The sequence below is a fragment of the Centropristis striata genome, chromosome 2, assembly GCF_030273125.1.
Source record: "Centropristis striata isolate RG_2023a ecotype Rhode Island chromosome 2, C.striata_1.0, whole genome shotgun sequence".
In the NCBI taxonomy this organism is placed as follows: Eukaryota; Metazoa; Chordata; class Actinopteri; order Perciformes; family Serranidae; genus Centropristis; species Centropristis striata.
In genome coordinates this window covers 13,414,453-13,429,318 of record NC_081518.1, presented here as the reverse complement: position 1 = coordinate 13,429,318, position 14,866 = coordinate 13,414,453, and the positions used below count along the sequence as shown (strand labels likewise).

At 38.8% G+C, this 14,866-nt stretch overlaps 1 protein-coding gene across 1 annotated transcript in view; it reads left to right on the top strand.

The window, feature by feature from the left end:
* Positions 1-14,866, top strand: part of map2k5 (mitogen-activated protein kinase kinase 5) — a 59,546-nt gene that overhangs the window by 41,177 nt on the left and 3,503 nt on the right. Inside the window, exon 21 of the mRNA XM_059347055.1 lies at positions 898-943. Within this exon, the coding sequence (XP_059203038.1) occupies positions 898-943 (46 nt within the window). The remainder of the gene's footprint in view (positions 1-897; positions 944-14,866) is intronic.

The window sequence follows — 14,866 nt, the reverse complement described above, 5'->3', positions numbered from 1 at the left end:
AACCACAAATTGCATTTGACATACAGGAAACAAATGATGGTTGATGAATCAAAGGTATAATGGTAATACAATGGGATTTTAGTGCATTAGCCCATGCCTTGTAATGGTTTTAGCTCTGATATTCGCTTCTGCTGAATAAAAAGCCAAAGAATGACTGATTTATCTAATGCAACAGGACAAAGACAATCTTTACTCTGTGTTTGCCTCGGAATCATTAGCCTCTTGTAACCTTTACAGTTGCACAAACATCGACATGCACACCCAAACCACATGCAAGCTGTGTGTGTGAGTGTGTGTGTGTGTGTGTGTGTGTGTGTGTGTGTGTGTGCGCAGCACTTACCAACCGGCTATACCATCTGTTGTTTATCCCCCATGCCTGCTTTATTTACTCAAACAGGGCACCTCTCTCTCAGGACAGACTACTGTACTTGCCCTGCTCTGCCTCGGTGCATTGTCTTCTCCCAGGCTGCCCATGGCCCATTCATTGTGATACATAAACCTGTAACATGACAAACTGCAGACAGGCCGCTGCACTCAATACTTAAAATCCCTACATATTGTCAAGGACACTCACAGAAAACGCACACATAAATCCACTGAACCAATGTGGTAACTGCTCCAAAATTTTTAATGTTCTGAATACTAAGAAATTAATTAAATGATTCTGATTGAAATATATGTTCTATGTTGTGAGGCTATAGTGTTTATTGTCTGTCAAGACTCTCTTTCAGTTTCTGTGACACCAAAGGTTTAATTTCAAGCCTCCTCTTGAATATTCATTTATAAATTAAAATTATGCTGTTGAAATGAAAGTTAGAACAAAAATGTCTCTCACACATTTATAAACACAGTGTGAATAATGGCTGGTTATAGACTGCTTTTATTTCTTTTTTTCAGTATGCGGCGGCAACCCAAAGAGCGGCCTGCCCCCAATAACCTCATGGTAAGTTAAACCAAGACTTCAATTAAACAGTTCCAAGGACCATGAAATATAAGTTTTGAATAACTGTGTACAGGCAGTGATCATATTCATGCTTTCCAATAAAAATTAAATTAATAGTCATTAATAATTTCATTATCTCTGTGGCTTTTGGAATATACAATTGTATTTTTCGCAGTGATTGAGGTGTTTTGGGTCAAGGACCTTCTAAGTTGGGATTGCTGTGTGGTAACAACAGTAATGAACTTTTTGCTACCAATGAAAGATGTCAGAGAGAGGTCAGCGAGAAACCTTGAGGAAGGTTTGAGACCTACTTCAGCAATAATTTGTTCAATTCACTGCATTGGAGCGACCCTGAATGAATCAGGCCTCAATGTTATACAAGAGTTGAATAATTCTAGTTTTTTTTTTTTTTTAAAAGAAGAAAAAGTTTTATACTCTCATAAAAATTTGAGCAAGGGGCAAAAGGAAATTATTTTTAAGTGTCTGCCTCTTTGTGCATGCAACGGGAAGAAAGTGTGCCCATGTCGACGTTGCACAGAACATAATTAATTCACAAAATTCTAAAAGGTTGCTATCACCAAAGTCAGTTCATGTCTCATTTGTAAATTAGAAACATCTAAAAAGGAGCACTACATTTTATTCATCAATGTAAATCACAAGGTCAGTTTTTCCATTTTTTAGGCGTCATTTACATGCATGTATATTTTCTTTTATTACTACTCATTCAGGTTACATGTAATAGCCTCCGACAGAGTGACGCTTGTGAGTCCCTGTCATTGAAATATTAACAGTTCTGATCAGATAGAAAATAATTTTTACAGGCCAATAATCCATCCATATTTTTCCTATAGAGCTTAAGCAGCAGCACAAACAAATTTAATTTGTGAGGACAAAATTTAAGAGGACTAAGTTAACAATATGTCACATTGTATCGTAGAAAACCCACCTATCTACATCAAGCATTGTACAGAAGGTCTGTAAAGCCTATACATATGCCACAGCAAAACATGTTCTCTCAGTGACCGTAGATGAAGCATGTTCAAAGACCTTTTTTTTCAGGTCTGGTTTTAGAATGTGAGAAGCCTTAATAAATTGGGTATCTTCAGACTGAGAGTTTTCCCTTTACAGCATTGGGACACTGTGCAAGATGTCATAGACAGGGTTGGCACTAAAAATATACACAGGGACTAATACAAGCAAAACCGTCTAAAAAGCATGGCAGCGTGTCTGCTGTATCATCTGTAGGCTCTTTACATGTGACATTTGTTTTGCTGTTTAAAGTTTGTTATTACTGATTTAGCTGAGAATTCCTGTCTTAGAGAGTGGGTTTTTTTCTGGCACATCAATTTTCAAACTGCCATTTTTGTCATGAGTACTTTAAAACCAAACCAAGATACGTTGTTTGGTCCAAACCGAATATCTGCCCAGATTATCCTGTAGTGTGAGGAATTTACAGACATATACTTAAAGATACAAACTGAATCCGAGCCTCCCTGATTTCACTTGGGTTAATTAGGGTTAACTTGTAACATTAGCTTTCAATGGCCCATTTGAGACTAACTATAAAACTTAATTTTCAGCTTGTGCTGCAAAATGTAAAAACAAAGCTCATTCTGTCTTTAAAGCCACAACTTCATCCATAGCTCTTTTTTTTTTGTGTGTGTTTTGGTACAAAACAGAGCACACACAATTCCAACCAGCTGATGACATGCTGTCAGCTGGTTCGTTTTTATCTATAACATTTGAACACGCAGGTTTCTGTGAGATCCCAAGTCCCTGGAATCACCTCTTTGAAGTCTTGTATAAACGGCAGGTGTTGTGCGTGTTTAGCATGTGCAAAAATTGACAAATCTGTTATGATTGTGGTCTCTCACATTTTTAAAATGGGTTAACATCTGAAAATCCGTATGTGTGCCTCAGTCTCAAGGCTGTACAACACTTTACCTGAGTCAGACTGCCAAGCGCTGCTCTGGGTCAATAGGATCCTGGTAGTTGGTCCTCTGCCTGCACAAAACTTTGATGCAAAATATTTGCAGGCATGTTTGTCTCATTTATTCACATGCCAAAGCTATAGATTATTTTATAGTTTTATAGACAGAGCAAAGATCATAACTGAGTTCCAGCTCTTCTTTTCTGTGAGTCATTAGCCGAAAACAAGCAAAGCCACATGCTTCCTGCTTGGGACACAAGGCCACGGCAGTTTGCACAAACTGCCTTTTAAGAGTTGCAACACGCGCTGCTTTCTGTGTTAGGACCAAGGACAGCGACAGTTAGGTCCACAGAGAGAGGAGGGGTGAAGGCTTGTGTTGTGGGGATGGAGGGCTGGAGGGTGTAAATGCAGAGCTGCTAACAGATTTTATGTTCTCAGTCTCACACCAGAAAGGAGGAGTAACGGGAAATGTTGTCTAGACACTCACTGGGAATTCTTGCCTCCAGACAGAAATGGTCCTCATGAGGGAGAAGCCATGCACTAATACTTTTGAGGAAGTTCAGCTTGTTGTGTTTGCGGCGTGCTGCTCATTTTTAGTTTTTATTTGTATGTCTGTTTACATTTATTTGAATACAACCTCCATTGAGTGACACCTTTGACTCCTCTCATTAATACTTGTGTTTTTAAGTCTATTTAATTGCTCCAGCCCTCTCTGGCTGAAAGCCCATTTTACACATCTTCTCATCTCACTCATCTTTTGTATTTGTACCATGAAAAAGAAGATTAATACTTGAGGAGACTGAATTTTGAGCTGTTTTTCAACAAATTTTCTTTTGGTTATATGACATGACTCTTAACACAAAATAGTGCAAAGACATGCTCGCGCCGAATATCAGATGCCAACATTTATCAGAGGTTATCAGACCGAGGGTGTAGAAGAAGAATTTTCGCACTCCAGTCTGATTCAAGTCTTACCCATAATCATTGGATCTTTTGTTTTTTTGTTTTTTACTTTCCACATTGATGCCTATGTTTAAGCTTCATGTTGTAGGAGTAGTATAGATATTGGGGAGGATATCTGAGCTTGTGTCTGTGTCTGTCTGTGTGTGTGTGTGTGTGTGTGTGTGTGTGTGTGTGTGTGTGTGTGTGTGTGTGTGTGTTGGTGTCAGAGGAAAAGGGAGAGCAATGGTGTCAGTGGATGCACTGTGAGTGGAACGAGTGAGCACTGTGGCAGATAATAGTTTTAAGTTAGGTGCACTGATGTCTGTTGTTCTGAGATGGATCAGAGTGGTTGTGAATGTAACTTCTAGGCCTGATTTAGTTCTCCCACAGTGTAACAATCCACAGAAAGTAGTGAAACGTCACAGAAATGAACATGGGAGGGGAAGAGAGCCGCAGCTGTGATTTAGCAAATCAGACATTCATCACCCCATAACCTGAATGGAATGATCTGTTGCTTCATAAACACACCCTTCCCTCCTCAAAGATGATTCCACTGTGAGATTGGCAGCTAATCAGGCTCCTCAGATTGGATCTTCGAATGTTCGACTATTCAGGGTCGCCCCTACAATGAATATGCAATTGAACCACAATTGATCCAGGTCCCTGGATCAAGCACAGCCTTTTCTGGGTTTTAAATGCTTCCGGTCATCTTAGCTCATATGGTGTCATTTTTATCAATGTTTATTTTTCTCACTTTTCTCCTACTCTGTCCCACTTTCTTCACATTCATTGTGGTACCTGTGTTTTTTTTTTTTTTTTTTTATATTCTTCACAGTTCTCTCTCTCTATCTATTTTCTGTTCCCACTTTCTCTCCATCCCTCCCGTCTTTCCTTTACCTATATTTTTGTCCTCCTGTAGGCCTTTCATTTTCTTCCTCTGCCCACAACGAACTGAGATATAAGGTCACGGATGCCTGCCTTTGTGGCACCAGCCTGCTGATTGTCTTCCTCTCTCCTCCGCCTGTTCCCTTTTTCCTCCCCACCTCTCACTATATCTCCCCATTCCCCCAGCCTCCTGAGTACATTAAAACTCTTTACCTATTCTATCTGTATGTTAATGCACTTCGCCACAGCTCCCCTTCTCTCCCCCTGCTTTACAGAAAGTGCCACCATTTGCTCTTAGTTTTTTTTATCTCCGCAACTCATTTCTCCTAGAAGGTAATGTGGGAAAATTGCACAATAGTGTAGACACTGGGCAAATAATGTTGTTTTATGACCATACGAACTCACCTAGCAGCTCTAGTTTGCTCATCAGGTTTCAGCATGTGGTTTCTCTAATCACTGGTATAGCTTTTATTGACGTCATTACTTTCACTGGGATTTTATCCTATTAGACGTTCTTTAAAGGGCTGCTGTTTGATTGCGTGCCTGCTCTTGATGGGTTCTCTCCCTGAAGCTTGACACTGTGCCACAACTACTTATACCGTATGCTTTGCTCGTGATATTAATATTTTATCCTATTCTATTAAACTTTTTTTATCACTTAGTCTGGCTAAGGCATTCAGTGAAAGGAAAACCTTTTTATTCAGTTTAAGTATGTTCTCAACATGAAAAAGAGAGATAGAACAAAGACAAGAAAAGGGCAGTGCTAACAGAAGAGCAAGGTTAAAAGAAGTAGCATCATATAATATATGTACATGGAATTCAGAGCATATCGATTGCGTTCACACGGCTCTCAACATGGCGGTGGCTGAGCTAACGGTGCTAACACCACTGTGAACAGTCCTTAAAACGGCAACAATGAGCACAGAGCTAACAGTGCAACCTGAGGGGAACTGGTGGGTGGCGCTATCAGCAATAACCGCCGTATGAGAACAGTCGATAGCCGCAGCTAGTAGCACACACACGCAGCCACAAAAATGTATTGTTGTTTCTTGTGGAGGAGGCATGACTTCATTCTCTGGTCAGAATGCCATTACTCCACTATATCTTTACATATTTAAGAACCCACACAAAAAAACAAGAACCCCGCCTCAAGTACAGTGACCACCTTAGGACATAAAAGTAAATTAAGTAAGCATTCCCTATTGGGATGTTCTCAGTCCCACAACCGTTTACACTCAGTGTTCACTCACCAAAACACATTTTGTGTATCCTTAAGGCCTGAAAGATGTGTTGAAAGCTTTTCCTTCCTTATAAAACATTTACTTGTTTTTCGTCCTTTGTTTACAGCCATGTTTACTAGCTTGTTGTCTGTTTCTTCTTCTTTCTGTCAAGCAACAGAACAACGTGAAACCAGCTGCAGGAATGTGTCCACATGTTTGCTTCTAGAAAAAAATGCTTCATTGCATTACCAGTGATCAAAGGTCCACCAGGTGCCTTGAAGCGTTAAACTGAAGCAAAACTAAATCCATCGGTCTCATGTCACTTTCACCTTATTATTTAGCACAAATCGTATTCTCCAAAAAAAATCCTGTAGTTAAGTTCCAACACATTTCATTCATTATTGTTTTGTTAAAGTTTTTATGGGTAAATTCATTTTTGATGTTTACCTTAAAAAATTAAGCCAATACTGTCAGTGATGAACAGAATATAACAAATAAATCAGTGGTGTGTAATAAGATAACTTAACACCAGTGTAAACACTGAGTTTATCTGAGCCCAGATGATTTACACTCACTTAATATTAATAATCTGTTTATCATTGTGTTTGATGTTAATCAATCAAAAAGAAATATCTTACTGAGCTCTGACTGGCTGTATCAAGCTCAGTGCTACTCTTCTTTTTCTTCCCATTTCTTCCTGAGTCCCTTCATTTGTAATGAATCACATGATGAGCCATCAGAGAGGAAAGTGAGTGTGTTTTTCTCCCCTTATACTAATGCATCTTTCATTGTGGACACCCTATCCTGTCATCATAAGCTAATGACGTTGGTCAGTTGAGGAGACTTTCCATTGGCTCGCTACCAGGACGTTAGCTGCAGGTATTTGGTGATGACCCATCCTGTCTGAGGTTTCTTGCTTTTGGTTCTTTCTCTCTTCCCCCTTCTCCTGCAATACACAGCCTGGTCTGTTTGCTGCAACTATTGGCTCATTTATTCAACTTTAGGGCAAGAATGACAGCAAATAGTGTTTGTTGGTTAAATTTTACTTGTTTTTTCACGTGTTAAATTGTGTGTTTAAGAAAAAAAAAAAAAGATGATCCTCTAGCCTTCTGTTCTCTGATTGTGATGTGATGGACATTTTATTTCTCCCTCCCCCTCTCCTTCACCGTCCCTCGTTCCCCAGTCAGCAGCCTTCACACAGCCTTTTAGCACCCTTGTCAATGCAGCCCCCCTATTCTGCTTTTCTATTCATAGGCACACACACAGATTTCGTAGCCCCCTTTCAACCCCGGAGACACCAGATGAGCCCCACAATTTTTCACAAAGGAAACCCCTCCTGTGTCTGACTGTCCCTAAATCTAGTTTCGACTAACACACACACGCACATCGAAGCTGAGGAGCATCAAGTTTTGACCACTTACAGCACCCGTGTCAAAAACTGTGGATGTTTGTTATTAACAAACAAACCCTGACTACTTTATATGAACCCATACTATATCTGTCATAAATCATGTTAACAGTGTGTATTGGGGTTTTTCAACCCACAAATTCTGCCCACTTTCATATGATAAAAGCCTCGATGGCTGCATTGATGAATTTACAGTTTGCCAGATCACAAATTAGACAAGAATTACCTTTTACACGTACCCAGGCTCCCACCGCTGCACTTTCTGCCACTGGAAGACTACTTACCCAGGAGGAGAGTGGACAAGAGCTCCAAAAACTGTAGTTAGCTAGGGAGTAAGTTGGCTAGTCAGACTTCATCCTTTGACTACATTGCATTGGGAGTAAGGTAAATGGGACAGTTATACCCATTGCTGCCTCTGGCCACCAGCCTGCTGTTGCGCTCATTTTCTGCAGCCAATGCAGCATGAAAGAACACTAGCTAGCTAAATTGTTAGCTTGCTAATTCCACCATGCTTAAAAAAATGACCTGAACTAAGTGAACTAACTAATGCTTTCCTACACTGTGACAAGAGTGTATGGATAAAGCATTTAGTTTTCAAATTTTACTCACTTAAAGGGCTGGCAAACAATAGAGTTTAGCGCAGTGTTTACTCCACATAAAATACACCAGGGCTAAGTCACTTCCAGCAAACTTCACAGAGAGCAATGATGGCAAAAGAGCATCAGAAATCTGTTCAGCTCAGCTCAAAATACAACAACACTGAATCTGTCAGCACGGTCACTTGACATTCAATACCGAGCCTAAATCGAGTTTGTACTAGACGGTTGCCATTTGACAACCATATCTGTTCCAGACTCGACTGTCCGGGCCTAATCACAGAGACTTGTTTCGTTTATAAACTCACGGTAGTGCTCTGCTGCAGAATGAATATGGGGAAAATACTGGAATGGATATTTGCCAGGGTTTTTTTTTGTCATTAAAGAAATGTTTTTATCCTGGCGGCTCATCAGAGCTGCTCAATTAAAGACTATACACTAATATTACTCATGTAGTCATCGATATATGTCGTTTTTTCTTCTTCTTTTTGGTAATACTTTATGTGGGTAATGTCTTGCATGACTTCTAGTTGTCATGTCTCAAACTTTAGAAGCAGCTTTAAATGTCTGAGGAATAGGTGTTTACATCACGACATGTGCAAAAAGGATTTTCACATGCGTGCTTGTGTATCGTTCTGCCCCTTTGGGGTTCCTCTTCTCTCTTTTAAGACCTTTCCAAATCACTGGTGTCTCCTCCTCCCTAAACTTTTCTGTCAGCACCTTTCCTGCCAAATGTTTTCACGTATCACCCATGGGTCTTGAACCCCATTCACACATAGTTAGCCTGCAGAATGGTACTGCTGTACAACTGTTCAATCACATCATTTTGAATGAGAGCTTGACTAAAAATTACACCGAAATCCTGTACCAAAAAAAATATTTTTTTGCAAAATATGCCATTTTTGTCGATCCAACATCCTTTTTAACCAAATAAATTATTATTTTTGTTCATGTGTAAAAAGGAAATTAGTGAATTTTGTAGCTGAAAACAACCTTGTCTCGTTTTCTGGCAAGGTTAAATGGTCAGTTAAGCATTTCAACATCTTTGCATGTTCACCCTGTTCTGCCCACGATGCCACTTCTCTCCGTAACCAGCCAGTAGATTTGATTGTTCAGCTTCAAGCTTCAGTATGAATCCTGGCCACTGCTGTGGTGGACATTTTGCTCTTTTGTACACATGATTGGGAACTAAACTAGTCTTTTTTTGTACTTCTTTCCATTTCAGTGGCTAACATTTAGTGTTGTGGCTCATTGATAGGTGGCTATCTGGAGAAACTGCTGCCTCACTATGCAAACAGTTTTGAAAGCAGCAGATAGATTTGAAAGTAGCATTAGATGCTTGGATCATTAAGTTTAAAGCATTGTAACTCTCCTAAGAGAACTTTGCCTACATTTACTTTGCACTAAGATTGACCAAAGTACACACACACATACTGTTCGTTCGTACACACCAATGCCAGCCAGTTTCCAGAGGGAGCGAGTGATTAGCATGCAAATCTGTAAAGACCTAGTTATTCTATCTACCTCTTCACCCTTCTCTCTGTCTCACACACACACTGACAAACATGCCACGTTTCCTCCAACACTATTCTAATGAGGTGATGACCAGCCTCTTGTTATAATTGCCTCAAACTTCTTTTAATTTCTTTTGAGCGTATTAATCATACATAGAGTTATTTAAAATCGCATAAATTAATCTTAGATTAAACAGACCCTTCAAAGGCTTCAAACAATTAAAGAGTTAGGTAGAATGTCCCCTGGGTTTAGGCCATTTCTATTTGAGCAGAGCTGTTGCAGGTGATTATCCCATTTTTATGTGTCCAGACGGTGATTAATGGAACTTTTAAATGAGTCCCCCCCCATCTCACCTCTGTCCACGCACAACTACAGCAGAAAGTCAAAACACCTTCAATGACCTAACTAAGGAGTAGTTATTCACTTTGTATTTATAACTGTTCCCTTACAGGTTTCAAACTTAATTTAAGTTGCAAGTAATTTAATTATTAGGTGATTATGAGCGTGCGTGTGATGGACAGAGGAAAGATTTATAATTTATTCAGTATTAGGGTGTCTGTGTGTGTGTGCACCTGTTTGTGTCTGCATCAAAGCAAGACTCTTGAAGCAGCTTATGTCTAATATAATACTGAGATGACAGATAGTTGTGCAAGGCTTAATTAGTGCAGGGTTGTGCAGCGGTGTCACTCAAAGGGCCATATTGTGTGACAACGTTGTGAACTTTAACCTCACAATGAAGAAGGCGGAGATCATGCGTATGTTGGGTGGTGGGGGTTGTATAAACCTGAGGGGTCACAAGGAGATAAACACATTAGAAGAAAAAGAAACGAGAAACATTACAAATACACAGTTTTATATTTATCTTTTTGGGCTTTAGAAATCTTAGCATTTTGTCTTTGATAGTTTCACCTGTTCAGGGTTCCAAAAACCATGAAATTAGACAATAAGGGAACATCGCTCTCTGGTTGAACTACTCAAAGCTACTAGACATGCGACAAAGAGTAACACATTGTGTACACATTGTGTACACATTGTTGACAACAAAGGGGCAGCAAGACGACAAGGATACGACTGGTTCCTTTTCTGAGCGAGGCGTGTATTCAGAATTCACATGTTGGAAGATCTCGTAGCCACCTGCTGTGTAAAGATCATCTCTCTGCTTATCCAGTACATTTAAATGTACCTGAAGTGAGTCCAGTCCCTTGAACATGCTTTATATTTACGCTGTGTCGCTGAGTGTGCCGCTCTGGACAATTATAGCAGTGTATGGTACATAAAGTCTGAGTGTGCCCGCTACCTCATTAATGCAGAGAGTTTTATCTGTTGCTATTTTTAATTTAGTTTGTAAACACATTGTAATAAGGACAAAGGACAATTAAGTTTAACAAAAAACAAATGTCTTGACAAGGTCCATTTAGTAGTTGTTCTGGCGCTTTTGATTGTATCACACAAGTGAAAGCTGATGAAACTGAGGATGTTTAAATTTTAATATTTCTGAGCAAAGTTAAGATTTTTCTCATCTTTTCATCCATGTTGGCTTAGAAGTTTAGATAGCTTTTTGAACTTGGAAACAGTAGTTATCAAAACAATCTCAACAAATTACATCATCTAATAAGTTTACTTTAACTTTCTTTCTTGGCCTGCCATCTGTTTATTATGCTTTCTCTCATCCTCATTTTATGTAACTCTTTATTTCTTTATTTTCTCTAATTTAATTTAAACACCTACTTTCAGTCAGGTAGCAAAGCTTATTTGTGTTTTGGTCGACAGACCTATTTAGAAAGAGTATGATCAGGAACCACAGGCATAGTGCGTGTTTGCCCAAGTTAATATTCTGTTTCTACCAAGCTGCAACCTCCAATGCTTTATCATGCATTTTTTCTAATAGCCAGCTGGGCGCGACTACAGCAGTTGTATGACATAATGACCATCCTTATGGTTTGATTTTTTATGGTTTCAACCGCTAGTCTTATTCAAAACAGCATGATGTTCATTTTGTAAATTATTGTCCCATTAAGAGTAAAATTGACACTTTCGCACCTTTGTGTTTTTGTCTTAGAACTATGACCCTTTCACAGTGTTTTTTCATGAAAGTCAATTGAAACATTGTGGTTTCCTAAAAAAGTCTCTTGTTCAGCATTTGGTTGCACGAAAATTCACTCCAATGGCTCGGCTGTTCATTTTGAATGAGGCACCTTGCTAACGAAGCTAACGAGTGCTAGCTGATAACTTCCTCCTCCCCAGCTCAATGCTGTCGTCCAAATATGGATTCTTCCGAAAAAACAAGATGGCAACAGCAAAAAATGCCAAGCTTGACAGTTCAGAACAGTAGTCCATAAACCAATGTATGACTGCATCCACTTTGTTTAATCTGTTGATAGTTTCTACAGTATCGTAGCATGTGTGCATGTATGTGTGAGTAGTATGACGAGCCGCGCACCTTCATCCAGGTCAGATTCCAGCAGATGTCTCTGGCCTGTCAGGGTTAATATCTGGAGCAGAGGTGGATTTTAAAAACATCACTCAGGACTTCCTTCTTTATTTCTGTAACACTCCCTCTCTACTGAGGCAAGGAAGAATGATTGATGAGATGGGTATTCAGCACAAAGGGGCACCCAGGAGCGTCCACTCCACCCGTTTCATACTGACACACACACACACACACACTCACACACAGACACTTACACTGATATGAGAGTAATTAACCTCAGACTGTGTTAACCCCAGCTGCCCATTAGAAGGACAACAGGATTGATGGGGCTCCCCCCAGTCCTTCACAATCTCTACAGTTTGTGCAGGATTAGGGCACAATGGAATGTGTTCACATCTTCCTGTATCTAAAACTGCTCCAGACTAAACATGGTGATTAAATGATGGCCATCAAGTAATCAAGTAATGACAGAAGAAAGAAGTCAAACAGTTATTAGTAGATTTTACAACAACTTAGAGTGTATTTACCCTTCATGTGACTTTATTTTTACATACTGTACATATTCTTCAGTTTAACATATTTTCCAGTGTAACCACAAATAGACAAGAAGGATCCCAGGAGGAAGAAAGAGGACCGTCACTACAAGTCTGTCCTACTTTGTTGCTAATCTTACATCGTGTGCACCAGTTTGGGTGTTGCTGGGGGGTTTAGTGTTGAAGAAACAGCTGAAAACAACACTGCCCACTTTGAACCACTACCTGCATCAAATCTGAGTCAAACTTGTAATGTCACTGTTACAGTCGATATATCTATATTTTCATATGGATAAGATTTGATTTTTGCTTATGACTTTAAAGATTTGCAAAGCAGAGACAAATAATTGAAAAAGTTGTTTGTTTAATCTTTAGGCTGACAGAAAAATATTATAAATATACTCATTGATAAGGTGGCTCCATATTACTCTCTCTTCTTGTAGCGCTGCCTTTCTGTCTTTCTTTTTTCGACAGTGTTGATGACACAGCAGTCTCATAAAATAAACTTTATTGGAGATGTCCCTGGATAAAATCAACTTGGTTTTCCATGTAGTGTTCAGTGTGAGCACTATGCTCAATGATCTGTACAGTAGTGTGAGCATAGAATCCACATGTTGTGACCGAGAGGCAGATTAAAACACGTACTGTGAGTTAACACAATATACAAGATCAATTTATAAAATGCACAGTGTCTGGCCAGCTTAAGTTAGAACTGACCTCCTATTAACAGTGACAGTCTCTTGTTGTTAAGGGGAGATATCGTTGAAATCAGTGTTGACAAGTTCATTTAAACTGGCCAGCCACAGCTTTTTTTTTATCTAATTGGACATCGAGACACCACAAATAAAATTCATGGTAAGCTTCAGTTAAAGTGTCTCGTTTACAACCTCCTCCCCTCTCACCTCTGACCCCTGCGTGACCTCAGCGACCTCTGGCTCAGGTCTTGAAAGTCCCCCAGATGAGGCAGGCGATTGGGATTGTTGTCACTGAGATATCACATGTGACATCTCTGTTTCAGTCCTGCAGCAGTAACAAGTGAACACGGCCAGCGGTTAACGTACTTGATGAGCTACCAATCAGCAGAGGCTGGTCACATGTTCGTTTGTTGACACTATTAATTGAAATCAGTGAGGATTAAGACTGTGTGAAAGACTTACTAGTATATTTCTCGAGTAATTTTTAAATAGTCAACAAAGACGTTTGTGTTGCTGCCTGTTTTATTACAAAGCACATTTTACAACCCGTTATGACTGTAGATCGTTACACTGCAAAGATATTTCCTAAAAATGCCCTGACAAGCCATTACTTAAACGTTTAGCATTTAAAACCAAATCTGTTGCACATGAATATTTAAGAGGGTTTAATGATGTTCCTGTTTAGTTTATTTGTATTTTATTATTATTTCTTGATTTATGGTCAAGAATAATTATACAAGTAGAGCTCAACCAAACACATCTCATAAAGGTGTAATAATGTTTGTGGCTCCCATCTGTTTGACAATAAAAATATTTATTGCAGGATAGGTATAAACTTTTTTTGATAGCTGTTTTTTCTGTTTTTATGAGAAATCTTATTACTTGTGTTTTTACGGCCACCTCAGTTCATTTTTGCTATGGAGGACAATTATTATTATTTTGAAGGTCAAATGTATGAAATAAGATTAGTCGCAGCAGATATTTCCACATGCAAAATAGTTTTATTTATGCAAAAATGTAATATTAATACATCTAATTACAAATGGAAATGGAAAAGTATGTTTCAAAACAATTAGTGCAGGGTTGTGCAGCAATAACAACAACAAATTTGACTTTTTCTGTAAAATTTGCATCTGAATCCAAAGACTTGAGCGAAGGTGATAATGGCCTAATTTTGTCCTTTAACTATAATTTTTAAATTGGATTATCAGTGCAGTTAAGGCTTAAAAATTCAGATTATTGTCTGGATATGTTTTTGGGAATTTCAGACCTAATAAATAAACCTTATTAGTTACATTCAACTTTAACTTGCAATAAAATTTCAGTTCATTTGTCATGTTAAATCATTAAGCATAGCTATAACCTGCCAGTTAACAAAGTACAACAAACTAAAAAAAAGCCTCTACACACCACAGGCATGAAGAATAAACAACCCAAAAATATTTCTCATCAAATCTATTCATATTGGCTGGATGTAAATTTGTGACACTTGCAGCACTCAATAAAATGTTTTATTAGGTTGCAGTAGGCAGAGCAACAGTGAATTTGAGTTCCCTCTGGTAAACATTTACAAATGTGTATGCTTCTTGGGCTTTTATTATGAAAGGGTTAAAAGGAGTAGAAGTTTGCCATCTAGATACAGAGACTCTGGTCGATGCCTTTATTTGTGGTGCGAATGCTCAGAAAACTTGACATTTTTCCGAAATAATATAAAAAATGAATAATATAATAAAATATACTCTTTATATGTGAAAGTACTCCTGACAAA